The following is a 19,629-nucleotide window of genomic DNA, read 5'->3' on the forward strand; positions in this document are numbered from 1 at the left end:
AATGTGTACAGGCACACTGCTGTACATACAATCATATTTAGGATCTGTTCTAAATAGTCATCAATCAGTTTCTAGAACCTGCACTATTTTATATAATTGTCCATATGTCCTAGCTATATACCAGTTTGAAATGATGTATTTTGAATAATTCACAGTGAAAAGTTAATTACTAAATTGACTTTTCTCTTTCCCTTCCCTTTGCTTGCATCTTTTTTGCTCCATTTATTTATCTCCCCCAATCCCTCCCTGTCCACACATCCCATCAAATGCTGTTTGTTACAATTTCTCTTGCCTGGTTGTCCCATTCCTCCTTTCCTCCTCTGTTTTCTGTGCCTTGTAGCTCTTTTGCTGTGCCTACTACTTGCCTTCTGGCTCTTTTTCAGCACAGAGGTCCTGGCGTCCCAGTTGCTCTCTGTCCATGGTATGGTCCTACTTTTTCAATATGCTGCAATACATTTGTCCCATTCTTTCAAATTTGCAGCCTTGTATTTTTATGCATTCTCCCCTCTTTTTATATCTATCTGCATTTTAGTATTCCTTGTCCTCAACAAAGGCTGACAGGGAAAGAGCTTTTGTAGGGCTTAAATTGGTATACTAAACCCAAGCTTAAATGATGTATTAAAATCATGACTAGTTTGAATGTACAAAATATAACATGAAAAATAGGAAGATTGAAAGTGCAGTTCTTAAGTGCAAGAAATCATCAATATTTTAATAAAATTTATTTCACTAAATAGGTTTGGGTTGCAGTCAGTCTGAAAACAGGATGCTATAAAGCTCTCACTGCAAACTCATAGGCTGAAGGTATAGTCAACCAAGCAACATTTAATGGAATGTAACGGATCTAGCCCTGTACTAGGAAAAGAAACAGCTCTCAGATTCGTGGGAACATTTCTTTGCTTGCAGAATGCAATGTGCAGTTATATGCTTATGCTGAATATGCTGAATAATATAAACAGGTTATATCAGGTAGAAAACACGAACAGCTAGCAGACCAGGGAGAATCATGGCTTGGTTGGAACCAGGGCCATTTATCAAATTCTGAATTATGCTTGCAGTGTCATCCTAAGAATTTTCTGTTTTCCAGTGGAGAGGGGTGGGTTTGGAATTGATTTAAAGCAATGATTAGTCCCCCTTTGGGAGAGATGGGCGGTGATAGAAATTTGAAATATAAATGAATGAATGAATGAATGAATGAATGAATGAATGATTAGCTCATTCACCCTTTGTTACTTTGTCAGAGTATTCTCATATGCTTGTTCTGTATTCATTAAGGACAGTCATTCTGCTTTCCATCCTGTTTTTCTGCCCCTTTTTATTTTTGGAATATGTTCTAAATCTTCAGATTTCAAATTCGACCTCATGCGTAGTCTCTACCTAATTCCATCTCTTTCCTTTGCTATACATGACTGTTTCTGTTTTACATCAAAATTTCATGCCTGCATTTTTTTTCCATTTTAGGTCCAGTCAGATCATAGATAAAGATCAGATGACATTTTCCACTGCTGCATCATCAAATATCCCTGATGATGCTTCCCCTTCAGAGCATGGTAGGTACCAGTTGTTCCCATCCCCGGGTGTACTTTAGCCAACTATGGACAGCTTCAAACCATCACTTCCATTCCCAATCCCTCAAAAAAAAAAAGTTGAATACAATCTGTTTTTTTTTTTTTGGCTAACCTTGAAAAATTGAGAACAAGCACTAAATTATGTAATATAATCACTGCCTTGTCCTAATCTGCAAACAAAAATCCCTTCCTACCCATGTCACACAAAAAGGAGATAAATTAAATGCCTTGCATTGTTTCTCCTCATCTAGGTCCTTGTTTCATATTTCAGCAGATCCTATGAGGGGAAGTTCTAAAGGCAACAAGCCACCATTTTCCTTGAAAAACTTGCTAGTGTAATTGAAGTTTGGGAGCCAGAAGATAGGGTAGGGCAAGTGCTCCTGCAAATACAGGTAGTCCTTCCTTAACAACCACAATTGGGACCAGCAACTCTGTCACTAAGCAATGTGGTTGTCAAGAAAAACATCACATGACCGTGCCGGACTTACAATGTCACTCCCACCATGGTTGTTAAGCTAATCACCTGCAGTTGTTAAGTGAGACATCACATGACCACAACTTTTGATTTTACTGCTGGCTTTTCCATTGACTTTGCTTGTTGGTAGCTAGCTGTGAAGTATGCAAATGGTGACCACATGGCTGCGGGACTCTGTGATGGTTGTAAGTGCAAGAACTGGTTGCAAGTAACTATAGTTACTTTTTTATCCCCTTCATAATTTTGAATAGTCGTTAAACAGGACAGTAGTTAATCAAGGACTAACTATAGAATGATAGACTACCCACAACCCACAGAGTTTCAAAGAAAAGACTAGTTTTACTGCGACTTCAAATATAACACAGCTTAGCTAGAAATAAATTGGCTCAGCCGTGAACACAGACAACAGTGTAAGATAACATGGTGTGAGACTGATTCTAGATGAGCTACATGTTTGAGTCCTCTTGTGCAAATATGTTGTATCACTGGACTGCTCACCTGGAGATTCAAGGGTGAGAAATATAATTGATTTCCCTTAGGATTCATACAAGAAAATACTACTGGTAAAGATGCTGTCAGCACCTGCTCATTCAAGCATTCACACACACAGTCAAGAAACTGTCTTGCATTGGGGCGGTGGGGTTTTGGTTGGTTTAGTTGCTCCTTTTATGGTGTCCAGTCATTCTGCTGCTCTGTGTGTGTCCTTCCCACACATTAACCCACTCAGGATCAGGAAAATGTTTCCATTGAACCAAATACTGTAAAGTTTTGCGAAAGAACCAAGAGTCCAGAATGTCTTTAACTTCGAAATGTTGGTGGCCGTCGACCATGATGGGTGGAGGGGTCAATGTAGGCGTATGCCACTTAGAGCATTCCGGTGCAGGTTAAGCAAGCTGCAATGAAAAACAGGGTGAAGTCTTTTTAGGGTGGGGGGTAATTGCAATTGAACAGTCACAGAGTTAATAATCTTAGTAATGGGAAACGGTCCAACAAACTGGGGAGCAAGCTTCTTCGAAGGTTGTTGGGAGCGTAAGAATTTGGTGGAAAGGTAAACAAGCTCTCCCACCTTGAAATTCCATTCAGGGTGTCTGTGACGGTCAGCAAACTTCTTTTGAGTTTCATGACTGTGATCAAGTGCCTGGCGGATGACAGGCCAATTGGTGGAGATCTGTGCAGCCCAGTCTGCCACAGAAGAATCAGGCAAGGGCTGCAGCTGGAGCTCAGGGATAGGAACAAAGTCCTGACCATAGACAATGCGGAAAGGAGAAAAGCCAGTGCTGTGATGAACAGCATTATTGTATGCAACCTCAGCAAAAGGGAGAAGGTCCACCCAATCGCCTTGTTGAAAACTAATGTAACAGTGGAGGAATTGCTCTAGAGTAGATTGAGCTCGTTCAGTCGCCCCGTCAGTGGCCGGATGGTGAGATGAGCTGATGGTTGGACCCCAATCAATTTTAAAAATGAGCGCCAAAATTTAGAAGTAAATTGGATGCCCCTGTCAGAAATTACACGTGTGGGACACTCATGTATTTTGTAGATGTGCGTGAGAAATAGTTTGGCTAATTGCTGAGCTGTTGGAATTTTAGCGCAGGGTATAAAATGAGCTTGCTTAGAAAATAAGTCAATGACAGTCCAAATTACAGTTTTATTCTTACTCTCAGGTAAATCCACAATGAAATCCATGGCTATCTCCTTCCAGGGAGCCCGTGGGGAGGCTACCGGTTGGAGCAGTCCTTGCGGTTCCCCCCCCCCTCTTCCTCTTTGCTTGGGCACAGACGTGGCATGATGTGATGTATGATTGCACGTCAGCCCGAAGGGAGGGCCACCAAAATTGTCGTCTGACCAAGTGCAAGGTTTTGGTAAAGGCAAAATGACCAGCAGATTTACTATCATGGGAGTGCTGCAAAACAGTTTTGCGAAGAGACTCCGGAATGTAGATTCTGCTGTTAGAGTACCAGACATTGTCAATTTCAGTTAATTGAGCCTTGTTACCTTGTAGCCAGGGATCAGTAGGCAGCACCTGAAGCAGTTCCTCTTTTAAGTCAGCCTGAGCTTTCACTTTCCCGGCTGCTGCTTGTTTGCGCGTTACGCATGCCATTCCAAGCTGCTGCTTTGAGAAAATAGTGTCTACAACTTGTGTTTGTGCTGTATGATATTGAGGGAGGTGAGAAAGTGCATCAGCCAAAAAGTTCTTTTTACCAGGAAGGAAATTAAGGGTAAAATTGAAACAGTTAAAAAACTGAGCCCAGCGAATTTGTTTCCCATTCAATTTTCTGGGAGTTTGCAAGGTTTGGAGGTTTTTATGATCAGTCCAAACCTCAAAAGGAGAAAGTGCACCCTCCAAGAGATGCCTCCAGTGTGTAAGAGCAGTTTTGACAGCAAAAGCCTCTTTCTCCCAAATGGGCCAATTACGCTCAGTGTCAGAAAACTTGCGTGAAAGATAAGCACAGGGACAAGGAAAACTTGTGTCATCTTTTTGCAGGAGCACAGCTCCAAGAGCCGAATCAGAAGCATCAGCTTGCACAATGAAAGGTTGAGTTGGGTCAGGGTGGGCGAGAATAGGTTCACGGGTGAAAAGTTTCAAATTGTCAAAAGCCACCTGACAGGCAGAAGTCCATGTAAGTTTGGCTCCAGGAGAGGTAACTTTGCAGGTTTCCCCCCTCCCCCTGGTTTTTAATAAGTCAGTGAGAGGTAAAGCAATTTGAGCAAATTGGGGGATAAAATTTCGATAGTAGTTGGCGAAACCGAGAAAACTTTGAAGCTGGTGGTAGGTGTGTGGGGGTTCTCAACCCATAATGTCCTGGACCTTTGCAAGATCCATTTCGACACCTTTTGAGGATATATGGTAGCCCAAATAGTCCAGTTGTGATTTATGGAACTCACATTTAGAAAGTTTGGCATAAAGTTTAGCATTCCTCAGTTTGGACAAAACCTTTTTCACAAGTTTAACATAGTCCTTGAGATTGTCAGAATAAATCAAAATGTTGTCCAGGTAAACCAGAACTCCCTTGTACAAATGGTCATGAAGGACTTCATTGACATACTGCATAAAGATACCAGGAGCCCCTACCAACCCAAAGGGGAGAACTTTATATTGATAGGAACCAAGAGGGCAGTTAAACGCTGTTTTCCATTCATCTCCTTCCCGAATGCGAATTCGAAAATAGGCTTTCCTGAGGTCAAGTTTGGTAAACACTTTCCCTTTGGAGAGGTGCGAAAGCATGTCCTTCATTAGGGGGAGGGGATATTGATTTGTAATTGAGATGGCATTTATTCCTCAGTAGTCTGTACAAAGTCTTAATGAGCCATCTTTTTTCACCCGGAAAAGTACAGGGGCAGCCAAAGGTGAATTGGCAGGCTCAATGAACCCACGCTCTAAGTTTTTGTCAATGAATTCTCTTAGGACATTTTTTTCAGTCTCTGACATGGCATACATTTTGGGCTTTGGTAGTTTAGCCTTTGGGTCTATTTCAATGGCACAGTCAGTTTTTCTATGCGGAGGCAAGAGATCGCACTCTTTCTCTTCGAACACATCAGTAAAGTCTGCATATTCAGATGGAATGCCAGATTGTGGCAAGACTTCAGGTGAAAGGGAGCGGTTAAGAAGGGTTCCAGCTACCTCCCCCCCCCCCCAGTTGGGGTACAGAAAAAAATTTACCAACTGCATTGTTAAACAATAAAGCACCTGAGTCCCAATCGATCTGTGGCTTTCTGCTTTTAAGCCACGGGAGCCCCAGTATGATGGAGTAGTTGGCAATAGGGGCTACAATGAACTGCAAGGTTTCCTTATGCCCCCCAGCTGCATGGCTAATGTCTCAGTCCTGAATTCCACGGGGCCCCCATGGGCAACAGACCCATCCATTTGTGTGAAAATAATAGGATTTTTTAGTCTCTTGGTTTTAAGACTCAGAGTGTCGAGGGCAGGGTGTATTAAACATTTGGTGCACCCTGAGTCTACCATTGCAGTCAAAATGGCTTTGTTTCTGGTTTGTAAGTTTTTTAACTCTACTTTCACCCTTAAGGTGGGACGATCATCACCCACCAAAGGGTCTTCTTTGTCATCAGTGTCAGAAGTGGGTGCGCTGCAGCCTGGAGTCCCCACTGCCCACGGGCGCGATTTAGAACAGGTGAAACTTGTTTCCCACCAGCTCCAAGACTTCTTGGTCAGAGTCTTCTCCAGAGTCTGGTTGAGGTTCCCATTTGGGGTCTTTTCGATCCAGGGCACTTGCAGCTGCTGCCTTGCATCGGGGCAGTGGGGTTTTGGTTGGTTTAGTTGCTCCTTTTATGGTGTCCCGGCATTCTGCTGCTCTGTGTGTATCCTTCCCACACTTGAAACAGGCGCCTTTCTTTCCGATCTTGTCTTTCCGATCATCCCTCTCCCGGAAAGGTCTTTGCTGGGCAAAAGGAAATTGACTTGGCGCTACTGTATTTTTTTCCCATCGCTTGAGCCCAAAGCTGCCTGTGGAGCTGGTACTGGGTGTTCTCAACCTCACCTGCAAGGCAGATCCAATCTTTCAAAGTGGGGGGGGGGGATCTCCTTGGCAGAGTGCCCATCTAAGGATTTCTGGCTGCAAGCCCCCCTTAAAGTAGTCTATCTTAGTGGTTTCAGACCAGTCCATAACTTTTCCAGCAAGGGCTTTGAACTCCATGGCATACTCTGCCACGGTCTGACCCCCTTGCCTAAGCTGTTGGATTCCGGTTTTTGCTCTCATCTTATCCAGTGGGTCCTCGAATTGGTCCCTCAGGGCTTTCATGAACTGCCGCAGGTTACCCAGTTCTGGGGCACTCGCATCGTGCAACTGCACAAACCACTCAGCAGCCGGCCCTCTGAGCCTGCACCCACTTGGCTAACTTTCTTGTACTCCGTGGGGAACGATGAGCCATACTCTCTCATGTATATGGAAACGGTGGTCAGGAAAAATGCCAACTGCCTTGGGTCGCCATCAAACTTGACTTGGATGTCCTTTGGGGCTGTGCCCTGGGTTGCCCCACCAGCTAGCGCTCTTCCTCCATCTCCTTGGCTTTCTTGGTGGCGTCTGTTCCGCCTGTGTCTCATGGGCGATTTGAAATCTCTGGTTGGGGTTAGGGTACGTCGTCTCCCTCGCCCGATTGGTGACTCTGCTCTCGACAGCTGAGTCGCAATTTCTGCCAACGGGTATGGTCTCCAGAGTTCTCGATACCTGCTGTAAGACCACTTCCATGGCAGACATTCTAGCTTCCAGATTGAGGATGTCTTGGGACGTTTCATTAGGATCTGGAATGGTTCCTTGAGACCCCAGGCTTCGCACTATTATTTGTGCATCCACAGGTGGGGGAGGTCTTGCCTCAACTTCCCTGGCACCAACCTGAGTAGGTGCCACCTGTGGTTCTTCAATAATAACGCTCGGTGTCCGGGCTTCTGTCACAAAATTTAAGGAGTGGAGGGCGCTTTCCAACTCCATCTGGTTGAGCCGGGTTTCCACCTTGCACTCGCTGTCTCCACTCCCCGAACTCTCCTCTGTCTCAATTTTCTCTTCTGCCACTTTAGCATACAGCACGGTTCTCTCCGAGGATGGCAGAGGCGATGGCTGCTTTGCCCAGGACTTCCTGTGCTTAGGCATGGTTCGTTAACTCTCAGCTGATTGCTATCTCAGGAAGAGTTTCCGACTTATGGATTCGCAGCTTAATGTCAGCACCTGCTCATTCAAGCATTCACACACACAGTCAAGAAACTGGAGTTCTCTGAACTGGTTTATTGAAGCGTAATGAATAGTACAGAAGGCAAGCTGCAAATAAAGACTTCCCGCCAAAACCCTACTTTAAACTACATTCCCTTAGCTAGTTCCCTTTCCCACGAAACGTGTCACTCCCCCTCCCAATCAGATGGCATTTCTACCATATCTCCATCTCCCGTCCTTGATGTGCTTATAGCCAAAATAATCCCTTACATTCCACCTTCGCAAACCCCCTCCCACCTCCTTCCCATCCTGCAACCTGTGAGAATGACACAATGGGAGATGTCCTGATAAGGGTTTCTGTGAAACCTTTGATCAGGGAATCTGACAGATGCACTAACATAAAGCTCTGTTTAAAAATGGGCTCTGCTGTTCGCCGGAAGATTGGTTTTCTGCTGTGGTCAAAGTCAATCCATGTGACTGCTTGAGAGAAAAGATAAATTCAAAGATAATGTTGTGAATTAGGCATTTAGTGCCAGAAGCTAATTGGTGCTGTTTTGGATTTGATGCAATTGATCTTGATTGTGTTGTTCTTTTCCTACAGCTGCAACCCATGTGCCTGACTTGTCCTCTGCCTTGCCTGCCTATAACATAGTAGTCTGTTTCAACCCACCTTGTTTTTCTACCTGCTGCTCTTCTGTTCCCAACAATGTATCTTCTCTTGGAACTTCTGGGACCACTACAATTGCCACCAACCGGATAGGTAAAGCCATTTGGTCCTATCTAGTTATTTATTTAAGAATTTATAGTCATAGACCCGAAAGTAGGAAATGACATTAAAATGAAAAATATCTAAGATAAAAGCCCACTCGCAGCACAAGCTAAGCATGCCTGTGTATACTCAGAACCAGAGATTTCTGACTGCCATTGCTACGGCACAGAATTTGGCCACAGTCTGGGTCATTTAATAGGAAGCACACAATTGCTTGCAGGGATTGGTGTGGAAATATGTTGATATGTTGATCGGTGTGTGATTAGAGGAGAGATTAACTCCATCCTCCAAGGATGATAGGTAGGACATTTCAAAAGTACACATGCAAGTGTCAAAATTTCAGACTCTGAATATATGTTTAACCACTCTGGATAGGAGATATTATTGCATCTCTTGGTCAATACCATTAAAGGCAGAGCATCTAAGCCAGTGTTTCCCAACCTTGGCAACTTTGAGAGGTGTGGACTTCAACACCCAGAACTCCCCAGCCAGCCATGAAACAGTGATGTAAGCACTGTTTTTCCTCCCCAAGATGATGCTGTAGTTTCAGCAGTTCATGTTCATCTAGTCTGTCCTGAATGCACAGAAGTAGAGCCTGTTTTTGGGGGGGATTTGGATTACCATATGTCTTGTAGGTTCAGTTCATTTTCTGTGTGAATGTTTTTCTGAACCATTTGGTTACACTGTTTTCCCAAATGGGTAGTTATCTGCTATACTGTTGTGTTAAATGGCGCATTATCTACTACCAAACAGACAATTCTCTGCTATCACACCACAGCTACTTCCATAACTTCCTTAGTTAAATGAGCATGCCTAACAATTGTGCAAGGATGTGGGTGCATAATAGTAACTTTTCCACTAGTTGTTTGACACATTTGGTTATTAGAAGGATGTTTGTATACCTGACAGTCTGGGACTAAACTATCTACATTCAGAGCAAAAAATTTTTTAGATAAATATTGTAGCTACTTGTACAAAAAGACAGATGTCTTAATTGGATACAGCAGAAAAGGAGGAATTAGGGTACCTTAAAGGCTGTCAACTGTTTTAAGCAACAACATTTAATGCCAAGAGCTTTTTTCATCAGGTAAATTAGCATAAAGTGGACTTCCATCCTTTTTCTATGAACATTTTTCTACTTTCCTCACCTAGCAGAAGGAAGGAGAAAAAATCTGAGTGATGAAGCCATATTAGCATCATTATTTACATCAAATTGAACCAGTTTCAAAGCATCACTTTTGGGGGGTCTTAATAATTTTGTTTTAATCACGATTTTCTGGATTCCTTGGGCATTCAGGTTGTCAATATCTCAAGAGCATTCCATTAGGAAGGTTTATCTTGCTTCCCTACTTATACCTGATTGTTACATTCTTTTTGGATTTTTTAGATTTCTCTTCCAGAATAGAATGGACAGGAATATTTAAATATTGTAGGATGGCTTGTATGATTTTGGTATTCTTAAGGAAAGGGGTAAATTCAGTGCAGGTGGATAATTTAACTGATAATTCTTGCTTTCCCATCAGTTGCCTAGTGCAAACCAGTTCTTACAGATGCCATTTTCTGCAAAGATGTTTTTATATGGAATTATATTTGCTTTAGAAACTCCAGCTGAATAAAATCTGAATAAAACTTCAGAATGCATGGAGACTCTCATAAGGGAATTTTCATCTACATTAAAAATTAAGGTTTCTCCCTGTAGAAAATTAATATGTGAAGAAAATAATGGTTTTAGGCTAGCTTTTTCTCTGACTTGCTAATTTAGTATATAAAGGGATTTGATTTTTTGGTTTGGTATGAAGAATTCAACCATGTGTGTCTACAGCATTAGAAGCTAGTCACAGGTTTATCACCTCTGAGAATTAGGCTGCCCTAGACCTCACCCCTTAGGCTCTTTGTTACCTGTCCATTTGATATCTGGTCCCTTCTCAAATTAGCTTTGTTAATTTTTATGTTGTTGCTCTGCCCTCACAGACCAAAGCTTCGTGTCACTCCTACCAATGACAAACATCAAAGCCAAATCGAGGGGGGTCACTGGCAAGACAACTTCCCACGCAAAGTGGCCAAAGATGGCTGACCGATCACGGGGCTTTGGCAGTCCCAATGCCAGCCCCTCCTCCCTCTTCACCAATATCCAGGGCAAGTCCAAATATGTTGCCAACCTCCAACTCACACACAACAGTTTCCCTCCTGATCAGACAGCACGGCAGCGACGGAGCATTGGCCAACCAGATGCTAAGGAGCCTGGCATCGCAAGCACCAAGCATGATGGTAAACCTATTTCCCATTCTCCCTGATTACCTGGGAGTAGAGATGATTCCCACCATCTCTGCTAACCCCACTGGATCTAGCAGGGAGGGCATGTTAAACAGTGTCTTCTTGTTGGACCCAGGAATTGTGCTTTCTCTGTGGCTGCCTTCTGGAACATCATCCCTCCAGAATTTCAGATGGCCCCAACCCTGTTAGCCTTTCATAAGGCATTAAAGATCTGGCTTTTCCCCAGGCATTTGGGCCAGGAGATTGGGCAAACTCTGCCAGTTAGTGCTGCTTTCTTATAAGTTGGCATTATTATTTGTGATCTTGGATGTTATGGTTGGGTGGTTAACCATCGTTTTTAACCTTGTATACGGTCCAGAGATGAGATGGGCAGACATATAAATTAAATAAATAAACAGGCATTGTTTACCTGAAGAAGGAAAAAGTTTCTTGCCCCAAGGACAACATGCAGTAATAGATGGTTCAGAGCCCTCATACTAGTCCAGTGTGTGGCCAGGAGCAGCAGCAGCCCAATTACCCCTTGTGTCTTGCATGTGTGCAGGAACCTGCATGTGCATCACCCACCACTTTCAAGCAGAAACATACAACCTTCAATTATTCCTTCACCCCTGTGAACACACACTGTTCCCACATGCAAACCACCTCGTCTTCCCTACTGCAGTCTGGCCCTCCCCAGTTGACTAATCATTGGGCTGTGGTCATGCAGGAGAGAGCCAGTCTGGTGTAGTGGTTAAGGCACCAGGCTACAAACCGGGAAACAGTGAATTCTAGTCCTGCCTTGGGCACGAAGCCAGCTGGGTGACCTTGGGCCAGTCACTCTCTCTTGACCCTAGGAAGGAAGCAATGGCAAACCACTTCCAAAAGTCTTGCCAAGAAAACTGCAGGGACCATTCCAGGCAGTCATCAAGAATCAAGACTAACTTGAAGGCACTGCCGATGGGCATGCAGGAAAGATTTCGGTTCAGATGGCTGGTTCATTTGCTCTTGAGCTGCAGATTCTTCACATATGTTTTAACTGTGTGCAGGCATCTCCTTAATTATTCCTTCTTTATTCTCCTCCAGAACTTCCCCATTACTGCCAGCCATTACATTTGCTAGCATAGTTTCCTTTCTCAAACTGTGCTGACTGGGAATATGGGAATGGTCATCCTAAGACATCTGGAGGCTACAGGATGGGGAAAGCTGTTGATGTAATCATATCCAACCTGCTAGAGAGCACCTGTTATTTTTCCACTTGTGACAGATCTTCCCTGGCTATACTGCGGGGTCATCATCTTGTTCCTTTTGTGTCCTATGCTGCAAGTAAAGCTCTGTGAGGTGATGGCATGCAGACATCCTTAGCAGACATGGTTTGTGAATCCCATTCCAAATTGTCTGATTTCCTTTCAACTTGGTTGTAGACAGAAATACATATGGTTAGAAGTAGATCACAATCTTAAACCCCTCTCTTCAGGATGATTGGCATTTGTAGGAACTTCCTATGCAGAGTAACATCCTGCTCCACCTTGATCATTTCTGTCCTGTAGGAACAGCTCCTGTGCTCCAGTCTGTGTCACTTTTGGAGACAAATGTGGTCATCTTACCCCAGGTCTGTGCTACAGGGGATGATTGCAGGTAAGTGAGAGCATAGGAGCCATAAGCTTTGATAGACGGGAGGTTCTTTTTTTTTTGTAATATATTTTATTAGAATTTGTCAGTGTAGTAAAATATACAAAATAAACAAGAACAAAGATAGAGAATAAGAAATAGAGAAAGAAGAGAATTTTTTTAAACAGAAAAAAAATACATTTATGGCTTCTGTCCTTTTTTCTGTCAAGTAATTGTCATCTTAAACTTTTCCCAACCTCTTGTCCATTTTTAATCTCCAAATCCAGAAATTATCAATACATTTTTTTTTCTTCTTCCAACAGAAAGTCCATATAAGGTTTCCAGGCTTTCAAAAAAGTATTGTTTTTTCTCTGACCAAACGGGTCAGCTTTGCCATTTCTGAAAGTTCAGTTAATTTTATACTCCAGTCTTCCACTGTAGGCATTTCATTGCTTTTCCAGGTTTTTGCATAGCTCAGACTGCGGGTTCTTAGAGGTCAGATTCCTAGGAAGAAAACTGTGTTATTCAGATAACTAAATATACCAATTTAGGATTTTTTCATGCACCTTGGTTGCCATGTTATCAGTGGTGAACAATGGAACTGTATTTGAGGGAATACATACGAAGCACAGCAGGAAAGTCTGAAGATGAGCAAGAGTTCGTGGTGTAGCCTTTTCTGTTTATGCCTGCAGGACAGGGAATATCACTTACCGCATTCCCATCAGCAAGTTTACGTCAGTGAACACAAATCTTACCTTGGAAATGAAGTAAGTAAGAACTTTTGGGAAAGGAGGGGCTCTGGCAAGGAATACTGTCTAAAACCACCCAGAGTCCCCCATGAGGCGGAGGTGGGCAGTGAATGAATGAATGAATGAATAAATAAATAAATAAATGTAAATTAAATAAATAAATTTATTTATGTGCTGTTGTAAAGGATAAGCCATTTATAGGGAACCAGACTGGGAAAGGAGAATCCCAAAATGGCATAAATACTAGAGAGCAATGTGATATTTGCTATCGTTTCACAAACTGAGAATCCTATTCTCAATATTATTCATCTGAGAATAGTATTGAGTCATGAGGGAGATGGTGGAGGGGCTTGTGGTGAGGCTGTGACACTCCTGCTCATTCCTTTGCGGTGGTGCTCGTCTTTATATTTCTGTGCCACTTCTCATCCCATAATCACAGAGCAGTTTCTTGCAATAGCCCTAAAATGGCCACAGTCAAAAATTAAAATCTGTCAGTGATACCTCGGGAGGATGCCATGTATTTCATACCCTGACATGCTGAAGATAAGAAGCTAAGCATGAGCCAGGAGGAAGTCTGTGTGTGTTGTCGCTCCGTGGCAGAGCAAATGGTTTCTGTGTGAAAAAAAATCAGGTTTGGTCTCTCACCTCTCCAGTTTGGCCTCAACAAAACCTGCTTCTGAAACATGAGAAAACTGCTGTCAGCACAGAGTGGATAGGCCACTGGGAGCTATTCAGCAGCATCCGGAGCACCACATGTTGCCTAATCTGATGATGGGCCAGGTGATGCTACTTCAGTGCAAGGCACCTCCCTGTGCTCTTAAAAGACCATTTTGCTCCTTTGTGTGCCCCACTCAAGAGAATTCTCCACTGTGATATTTGTCTGTACTTTTTGACCTGGAAAACCAGAGCAGTTTGGGTCAGGGGGTCTCATACTATTGCTTGTTTGTTTGTTTTTAACACGTCCTCTCAAGATGTTTCCTAGAAAGTCAAGGGGAAATTAGAGACATGGCTTGTCAGCTACCACTTTCGGGGTTTGGATTTGTTCAAAATAACTTCACAAAACATAGCTCCATTATTCCTGGAAGCCTAAAATACATTGCCTTCTGCTGTAGCACAAATCAAAGACTTTCCATCTTCTCTTCCTGCCTGCAACTAACAGCACCCCTGAAAAGACTCTGGAGAGAAATTTCAAAGGGTGAGGGAGGAAGAAGAGGGGGGAACGCACCCCAACATTAGGGTGCATTCCTTCCATTTCAAAGTTCAAGTCTGGTGTGATGGTATACAATTAGGAGTCCTGTATCTTTGGTGGGTGAATATGCAAAGTGAGAAAGAATATTTCACAGCAAGGTGAGAACATGAATTCATAGGCCATAAGTGGCATTTATACTATTACAAGTGCCAAGAGAAAGCAGTGTTGAAAATGACCAACTCATCTTTGTTGCTTTAAACTAGATGCTTTCTGTTTCTTTCCTTCCTCTTAGTGCCTCCTCAGCTGTATCTGGCTATCTTTGTAATCTCATATCCAAGAGCCCTTGTCTGCACACTGAAGATGACCTGGACAGCTTGTCTAATGCAACAGATATTCAGGTATGTTTTTTTAAAGGTATCTCACAGAATAGGTGCATACCTGCTCGATAACATATTTGCATCCAAGCTTTTGTTCACAATAGAAAATCAGGTTCAGACGTTCAATTTGTTGTGTAGTTAGATCTCAGTTTTAAGACGGAACAGATACTGTTGCCTTTATTTCTTAAAGATTGCTCTTTAGTAACCTGCTCTTTAAAAATCTGACTGGAAAACTGATTCTTCTCATCTCCTTTCTTTTGCCCTTTTCTCCCCTTGTCCCTTTCAGAATAGAAATGTAACAGCTTAGACGCGGGCTAAAATAATATACTGTATATACTTGCATATGAGCCCTCTGTGAATAAGCCAACCCTCAAAATTTTCGTATGTTTTAATTTTCACAATTGATTTATCTGTGGGTAATCCACGGATTATCCATTTTTCATGGTATTTTGGTTAAAAATTTGAGGGTTAGTTTATCCGCAGATGGGCTTATCCGCAAGCATATACAGGATATACAGGTACTTTTAAAAAGTATTGCTATATACTTGCAGATAAGCCAAACTCAATTTTGGGGGTGTATTTTGACACCTAAAATTCTTGGCTTATTTGTGAGTATACAGTATATGGTACCTTGCTGCCTGCCGCTCTCTAACATCAGTTTCTTGCTAGAAAGCGGGAGCAGGGAACAAAGGAAGTTCACTTCACCTTGACAGCCTGGGAAATGGGGCAGTATTAAACAGCAGCAGCAGCAGCTTCCTTTCATCCCAGGTATCGACTGTTCTTTTTTCCCTAGGGAGTGACATGCCGTTGGTCTGTGGTTATGATGCCATTCCAGGAATTTACCTACCACTTCCGATTAGCTAGGCCTGTGAGTATCAATACCTGCCACGTCCTCTCTAGCATAGATTTGTATGGCATATTAGTTCTTGGAGAGAAGAATTACAACACAGACAATGAAGTTGCCCTTTGGTAATGAATCTCCCTCTGGCATCACATTAATTTGGGCACTGGGTGAATGGAGAGCTGAAAGCTCCAAAGTCAAATAAGGTGGATGAGTGTATGGATGATATCCACATGAGGAAATGTGTACAAGGATCGTGTGAGTACCCCATATTTATAGCCCCTCCTAGTGAACCCCGGATAGATAAGAAGTGGCTTGGTGTCCATTGGAAGGAGAATCTCTAGGTTTCACAGGGATGCTTATTTCCTTTTAGCCTCAATCTTCAGTAGAGAGAAATATGTACGTCTGTGGAGTTAATCGAGAGATTTTAAGAACACTGTCAAATTTCCGACCAAAGTACTGGGATTGCTGTTTTTGCTCTAATGTAACTTCCTGTGTGTGGGAGCAAATAGAGGGGAGATTTGAACTTTTAGGGAGCAGATTTGAAAGAAGAGTCTGGAGTTCGTTGGGGAAGTCTGATTCAGGGACACAAGATATCAGTATAAAGGCTTCTGTGCCTTGACAACAAATAGAAAATTTCCCTTTCATCACAAAATCAGAGAGCAGTTTCAGTGATCTAAGGGGACCCATTCAGAGTATGAGCTCATTTAGAGTCAAATTTGAACTCATTTGCATTTTTCCCAAAGAGATAATACTTTTGAGCTAATGATCCTACCAACTGTTTGTGGTCTGCTGCCCCAAAGACAAATTGCTTCCCCAAAGACAAATTGCTTCCCATAATTGCTTTGCAAACCCTTGGGATCCCCTCAAGAAGATCTGAGTTCCTCTCATTAAAAAAAATATCATTTCTCTCAAACTTTGTTTTTTCATTTTCTCCTCCCAGGGCCAAGCTAACTGCAGCACCCCTGCGGAGCAGATGGGCTCTCTTTTTAATGACTACTATTTCCAGTTCTACTGGCTCTGTGAGTGAGTCTCAGGAGCACCAGTACCCTTTGACAGAAGCAGAAATGGGCCCAAAGACTCCTGCGACTGAATGTGCTCTTCAGAGAACGCCTGGCCCTGACGAGTTGCTTCTGATCTGCAAGCCCTTCCCTTTGGGTCTGAGTAACTTGGGTTCCTTCCTAGCAGAGGGATATTAACCTTAGAATGCCATACTTTGGGGAGGAGTGCTGCCACAAGCAAAACATGGAAATAGGGAGGCATTTGTTTTTGTGATTTGCTCTAGGATACTAGAATTCCTCTGTCTTGTGAATACACTGGATTTTAAAATTTTAGACTTGACCATGCTCGTGTTCAGTCTATTTGGACACCTCAGAACTGAAGGACATGGCTTGGCTGGAAACAAATCTCGGTGCCCAGAGAGTTAATGAAGCAGCTTTCTAGGGCAAATTTCTTACCAACCATGTTGGAAGTCCTATTCTAAAATGGAAACACTGGATCTGTCTGAAAAGGAATTCTATCTGGATGTGTTGCAAGTCATACACTGGAATTTTCAGCTTTCTAGCTGGTAGTCAGATGCTTCTCTTTAAAGCTATGCTTGGCAGAAATCCTGGTGACACTGGAATTCAGGGCTGTTTTCAGTAGCAATAACCAATGGAAAAGCTATGGGGTTTACCGCTCACTTCTTCCTGCGTCTAGTTTACTATAGATTTGTATTCTGCAGACAACGAACCTCATGGACCCTGCAAAAGCCACTCTGCGAGTCTTACTCTGCAGGCCACGTTTGCACCCAAAGTGCCTTCTTTTCAGGACTGGATGAAGATGCTTCTCAAGAAGTTAGCTCTCTTCTATCAAAATATACTTGAGAAATTAACCTCTGGGCTCTGCAACTGGACTCCACAATGCTGGTATCATAATAGCATTGATGAAACCTTTTAAATCCCATTATCTGCATCTGCCAAAAATCCATTTGTCCCAAAGAGAATATGGAAGAACTCATAGTATTAACCCTTGTGCCAGAAGCTGAAGAAAGGAGGCCCCAAGAAGGAATGTACCTTCTAAATGCTAAAAATATCCACACTGATTTTTTTTTTTATCCCTAAGGGGTCTCTGTGAGGCAACAAACAAAACACTTTCCTTCACTCCTGGCTTTGACTCTCCTTCATATTTCAGGTTATTTACTGTTACAGGGTTTTAATTTGCTAAACCGCTTTTTTTTCACCAAAAAAAGAGAAGCAGCAGCAGCCAACATTCAAGTCAATTGCTGACTGGCTTTGTGTCTCATAGGAAACCAAAGTTGAGCCCACACTGAGTGCCATTCTGAGCCAAGATGTTGAATTAGGGGCCGGGATAAGTCAGACGTATGAGCACAACTGTCAACGTATCAGTCTTTTGCCGTCAATTCAAAGACAAAAGGGTTAGTTGGTTCAGGCCCTGGCTCTTTCTAAAATAGTTAAATTTTATGTAGGAGCAAGAACAGTTGCGTGGAGAACAAGGAAGTGACCTGATGAGGAAGTTAAGCTGCTGGTTCAGCTCTCTCAACCAGAATTAAATTGCTGTATGAAGAATATATGAAAAGAAGCATTCCTGCCTTTGGCATATTCCAGCAACCCAGCACTGCCAGCTTTTAAATTGGATTACTGTAGTAAAAGTTACTAAGGTAGCCCCTTGGCTGTTGGTGGTTTTTTGTTTTTTTTTAAAGAAGTACTGGTGTGTTTGTGAAAAACAGAAGTAGTGTGGCTGCATTCCTTGGTGGAACTGCCACATGATTAATTTACCTATTACCAGGTAGGCAAGTTCTTAGGCCATTACCAGTGTTGCGTATCCCTCATTGTATATCTCTGCTGAAATTCACACTTCCCAGACAAACCTGATAGTTAAGAATAGTTTTATGAGGACACTACTAATAGATGTACAGTATTCATATATATGCTAACCTCTTCTCACAAAGTAATGTACAGGTCTCACTGTTCTTCAAAGCTATAGCTCCCAGTATTCTTTAAAGCGACTGGTACTTACGAGTGGGATATAAAATTAATGCCTTATTAATCACCGTCATCTTTCTTTAGGATGCTGCCTATTGTCTACCCAAAAGTAGCTCCTAAAGAAAAATAGCAGCGGGCTGGAACTGGGGGTGTTCTTATCCACTGGCAGCAGTGAGGATACACTTGATCACACAGGGAGGAGAAGATAGAGAGGGTTTAGTCTGGTCCACCTCAAACACCACAAACTTGTAAAGAATGGCATAGCTGTGATTGCTAGTACTCGCCACCAGCAGGCACTGTTGCACAAGAAAGAATAACACGATCAGTTTTTGGTATATAGTGATAAGGGATCTAAGTTGCAAGCAGGTGTGAAGCTGATCTTTAATACATACTATTTGGGCACTTAATTTTAGATAACATAACTCAAACTGGAATTGTAATTTATTGATGTCACTACTATGGATTTTAAACATTGAAGATAATACATACTTTAGGTAAGGCTCTCTGGTCAAAAAAATCAGTTTAAGCTGCAGTCCTGTGCTCACCACTTACTGATGAGTAACAGAATGAAATGAATTTGACCTCAGCAAACCTCTATAAGGATGCACTGCTAAGCACTGCTTATTGAAAGATTGCACTGATTTGTGTTTCAGTGCAGAATTGAATCAGCCATAGTGACAAGAGCTTCAGTTACTATGAAGACAGTTGTAGCCTGTACTTCTCCAGGCCATCCTTGATAGCACCAGCTTCTCTCTTCATCCACTGTTCTGTTTTCCTCTTTCCTTTTTTATCTCCTCCTCCTCAGCTGCTTTAGTTTGGACATAATTGGGACAGAGTCAAAGTAAAGGAGAATAGAGGATTAATATTGAACATTTTAAAATGATTTTGGAGTCTTGGTGGATTTTTCCCCCTATATATGCACACTGTGCACTCAGAATAACAAGAAGAGAAAAAGGAAATCATAGGCCAGAGAAAATCTTTCTTTTATAGCTATTCTAGGGACACTGTCCATTTAATCATGTAAGCATTTATCAGGGAGCCATAGGAGATGAAAGGAAATGCTTAAAAAGCAGTAAGGAAGTTTTGTTCATCTGCCATTGATGGTTTTATTGCAGTGAATTTCCTTAGCCTTAATCTCCCCCAAGAGCAACCTGCAAAG

The 19,629-nt window shown here is 42.5% G+C and overlaps 1 protein-coding gene across 1 annotated transcript in view; it reads left to right on the forward strand.

Moving 5' to 3' along the window:
• MYRF (myelin regulatory factor) overlaps window positions 1-18,173 on the forward strand; it is a 121,389-nt gene extending 103,216 nt beyond the window's left edge. Inside the window, exons 20-28 of the mRNA XM_063289202.1 lie at window positions 341-421; window positions 1,462-1,550; window positions 8,302-8,460; window positions 10,441-10,737; window positions 12,270-12,357; window positions 13,023-13,097; window positions 14,561-14,666; window positions 15,439-15,513; window positions 16,430-18,173. Of these exons, the coding sequence (XP_063145272.1) occupies window positions 341-421; window positions 1,462-1,550; window positions 8,302-8,460; window positions 10,441-10,737; window positions 12,270-12,357; window positions 13,023-13,097; window positions 14,561-14,666; window positions 15,439-15,513; window positions 16,430-16,516 (1,057 nt within the window). The 3' untranslated portion in view covers window positions 16,517-18,173. The remainder of the gene's footprint in view (window positions 1-340; window positions 422-1,461; window positions 1,551-8,301; window positions 8,461-10,440; window positions 10,738-12,269; window positions 12,358-13,022; window positions 13,098-14,560; window positions 14,667-15,438; window positions 15,514-16,429) is intronic.
• The last annotated feature ends 1,456 nt before the right edge of the window (window positions 18,174-19,629 follow it).

This window comes from Candoia aspera, chromosome 1 (assembly GCF_035149785.1).
Source record: "Candoia aspera isolate rCanAsp1 chromosome 1, rCanAsp1.hap2, whole genome shotgun sequence".
Taxonomy (NCBI): Eukaryota; Metazoa; Chordata; class Lepidosauria; order Squamata; family Boidae; genus Candoia; species Candoia aspera.